Source organism: Acanthisitta chloris, unplaced genomic scaffold, assembly GCF_000695815.1.
Source record: "Acanthisitta chloris isolate BGI_N310 unplaced genomic scaffold, ASM69581v1 scaffold12002, whole genome shotgun sequence".
Lineage (NCBI taxonomy): Eukaryota > Metazoa > Chordata > Aves > Passeriformes > Acanthisittidae > Acanthisitta > Acanthisitta chloris.
Genome location: NW_008661597.1, coordinates 36569 through 38260, shown reverse-complemented (window position 1 = coordinate 38260; position 1692 = coordinate 36569). Strand labels below are relative to the sequence as shown.

Sequence of the window (1692 nt, the reverse complement as noted above, 5' to 3'; positions counted from 1 at the left end):
CCCAAGGTTTCCTCCCAGACTGAACAGAGGCTAAGTAGAGCTGTTCTTCCCAAGGTTTCCTCCTAGACTGAACAGAAGCTAAGTAGAGCTGTGCTTCCCAAGGTTTCCTCCCAGACTGAACAGAGGCTAAGTAGAGCTGTTCTTCCCAAGGTTTCCTCTCAGGATGAACAGGAGCTAAGTAGAGCTGTTCTTCCCAAGTCACCCTCCTGAGATGCTCAGAAACACCCTGGTGTAGTTCAGGCAGTGAGTGCAGTGGGATTTAGACCTGCTGCTGCTTTGGAAAATCCCACAGGTACTGAATACCTCAACAAATCCCTTTTCTTCCTCCTTCTGCAAGTGTTTAAACCTCTAAATGCACCACGGGCTCATTGCTTGGCAGTGTCCTGGGCATTCCCAGCGTGGGATTTTGGCCTCCTCCAGTCTCTGGACAACTAATCACTTCCATCTGGAGGTCCAGCCTGTTAAATTTAAGCTTCCTGGCAAAAGATTTGCTTTTCTAACTTCATTTTCCCAGATCCCTTCAAAGAAATTCAGGATCCCAGAGAGTGAGGTTGGAAAGAAATGCTTTCCCAGGCAGGGCAGGATTTGCCAGGCTGCTGTAAAATGGGGAGCCAAGGAAAGGGCTTTGACTCTGTGGAGGCAGCAGGACCCTCTTGGCTAAGCCCACTCACTGCTTTAGTTCCTTTGCTTTCCACCGTTTCAGTTTCGATGCCCCATGGAATTTCAGTTGGCTTTTTATTTTCGTTGTTTTTATGATCGTTCCTTTCTTTAACCTTTGCATTTCAAACCGAACCACGCCAACAACCAAAAAAAAAAAAAATCCCCCCCCCCCAAAAAAAAAAAAAAAGACGACAACAAAAAGCTCTCTTCTCTTTTAATTTTATCTTCCTAAACCAAATTTTCGTACGTTTTATTTTAGATTTTTTTGTTATCATTTTTTTCCTTTTTTTTTTTCTTTTATCTTTCCCATCTTTTGTTTGTGTTTTTTTTTTTCTCCCTTCCCTTCTTCCCTTTCCCCCTCCTGAATTTTCCCCCCCTCGTAGAACCGTCTGCCCCCCCTCAAGACGTTAAATGTGTCAGCACGCGATCCACCGCCATTTTGGTAAGTTGGCGGCCGCCACCGGCCGAGAGCCAGAACGGCGTCCTGGCTGGCTACAGCGTCCACTATCGAGCGCTGGACTCGGAGGACACCGACCTAAAGGAGGTGAATGATATCCCCCCAACCACCAGTCAGATCCTACTGGAGTCCTTGGAGAAGTGGACCGAGTATCGCATCACGGTGGTGGCTCACACGGAGGTGGGGCCGGGGCCGGAGAGCTCGCCGGTTATCGTCCGCACGGATGAAGATGGTAATTGAGCTTCTTCTGGGTTTTTTTTGTTGTTTTTTTTTTTGAAATGAGTTCTCTAGGGTGGTGGTGGTTCCTAAGAGTGGAAAGGTCTTTCTCGTGGTTTGTGCGGTGTAAGAGCAGAGGTGGAGTAGGACCACAGGTAAAGCTCCAGTCCTAGATGCTGGTGCCACCTCCCCAAGCCCTCTGGGGTCACTAGGGTTGTCCTGTCCTGATTTAGGGCATTTTAGAGAATCATCAGAGTTGGAAGAGACCTCTAAGGCCAAGTCCAACCCTTTGCCTGGCACTGCTGTAGCCCCTAAACCATAGAACCCTCAAGGCTGGAGGGGACCTCAAAGATCATCAA

The 1692-nt window shown here is 48.2% G+C and overlaps 1 protein-coding gene across 1 annotated transcript in view; it reads left to right on the top strand.

Annotated features, from left to right (window-relative positions):
* Positions 1-1043: 1043 nt before the first annotated feature.
* Positions 1044-1692, top strand: part of LOC103798048 (receptor-type tyrosine-protein phosphatase S-like) — a gene marked incomplete at both ends in the record, with an annotated part of 37053 nt that continues 36404 nt past the window's right edge. Inside the window, 1 exon segment of the mRNA XM_009070292.1 lies at positions 1044-1349. Coding sequence (XP_009068540.1) covers positions 1044-1349 — 306 coding nt within the window.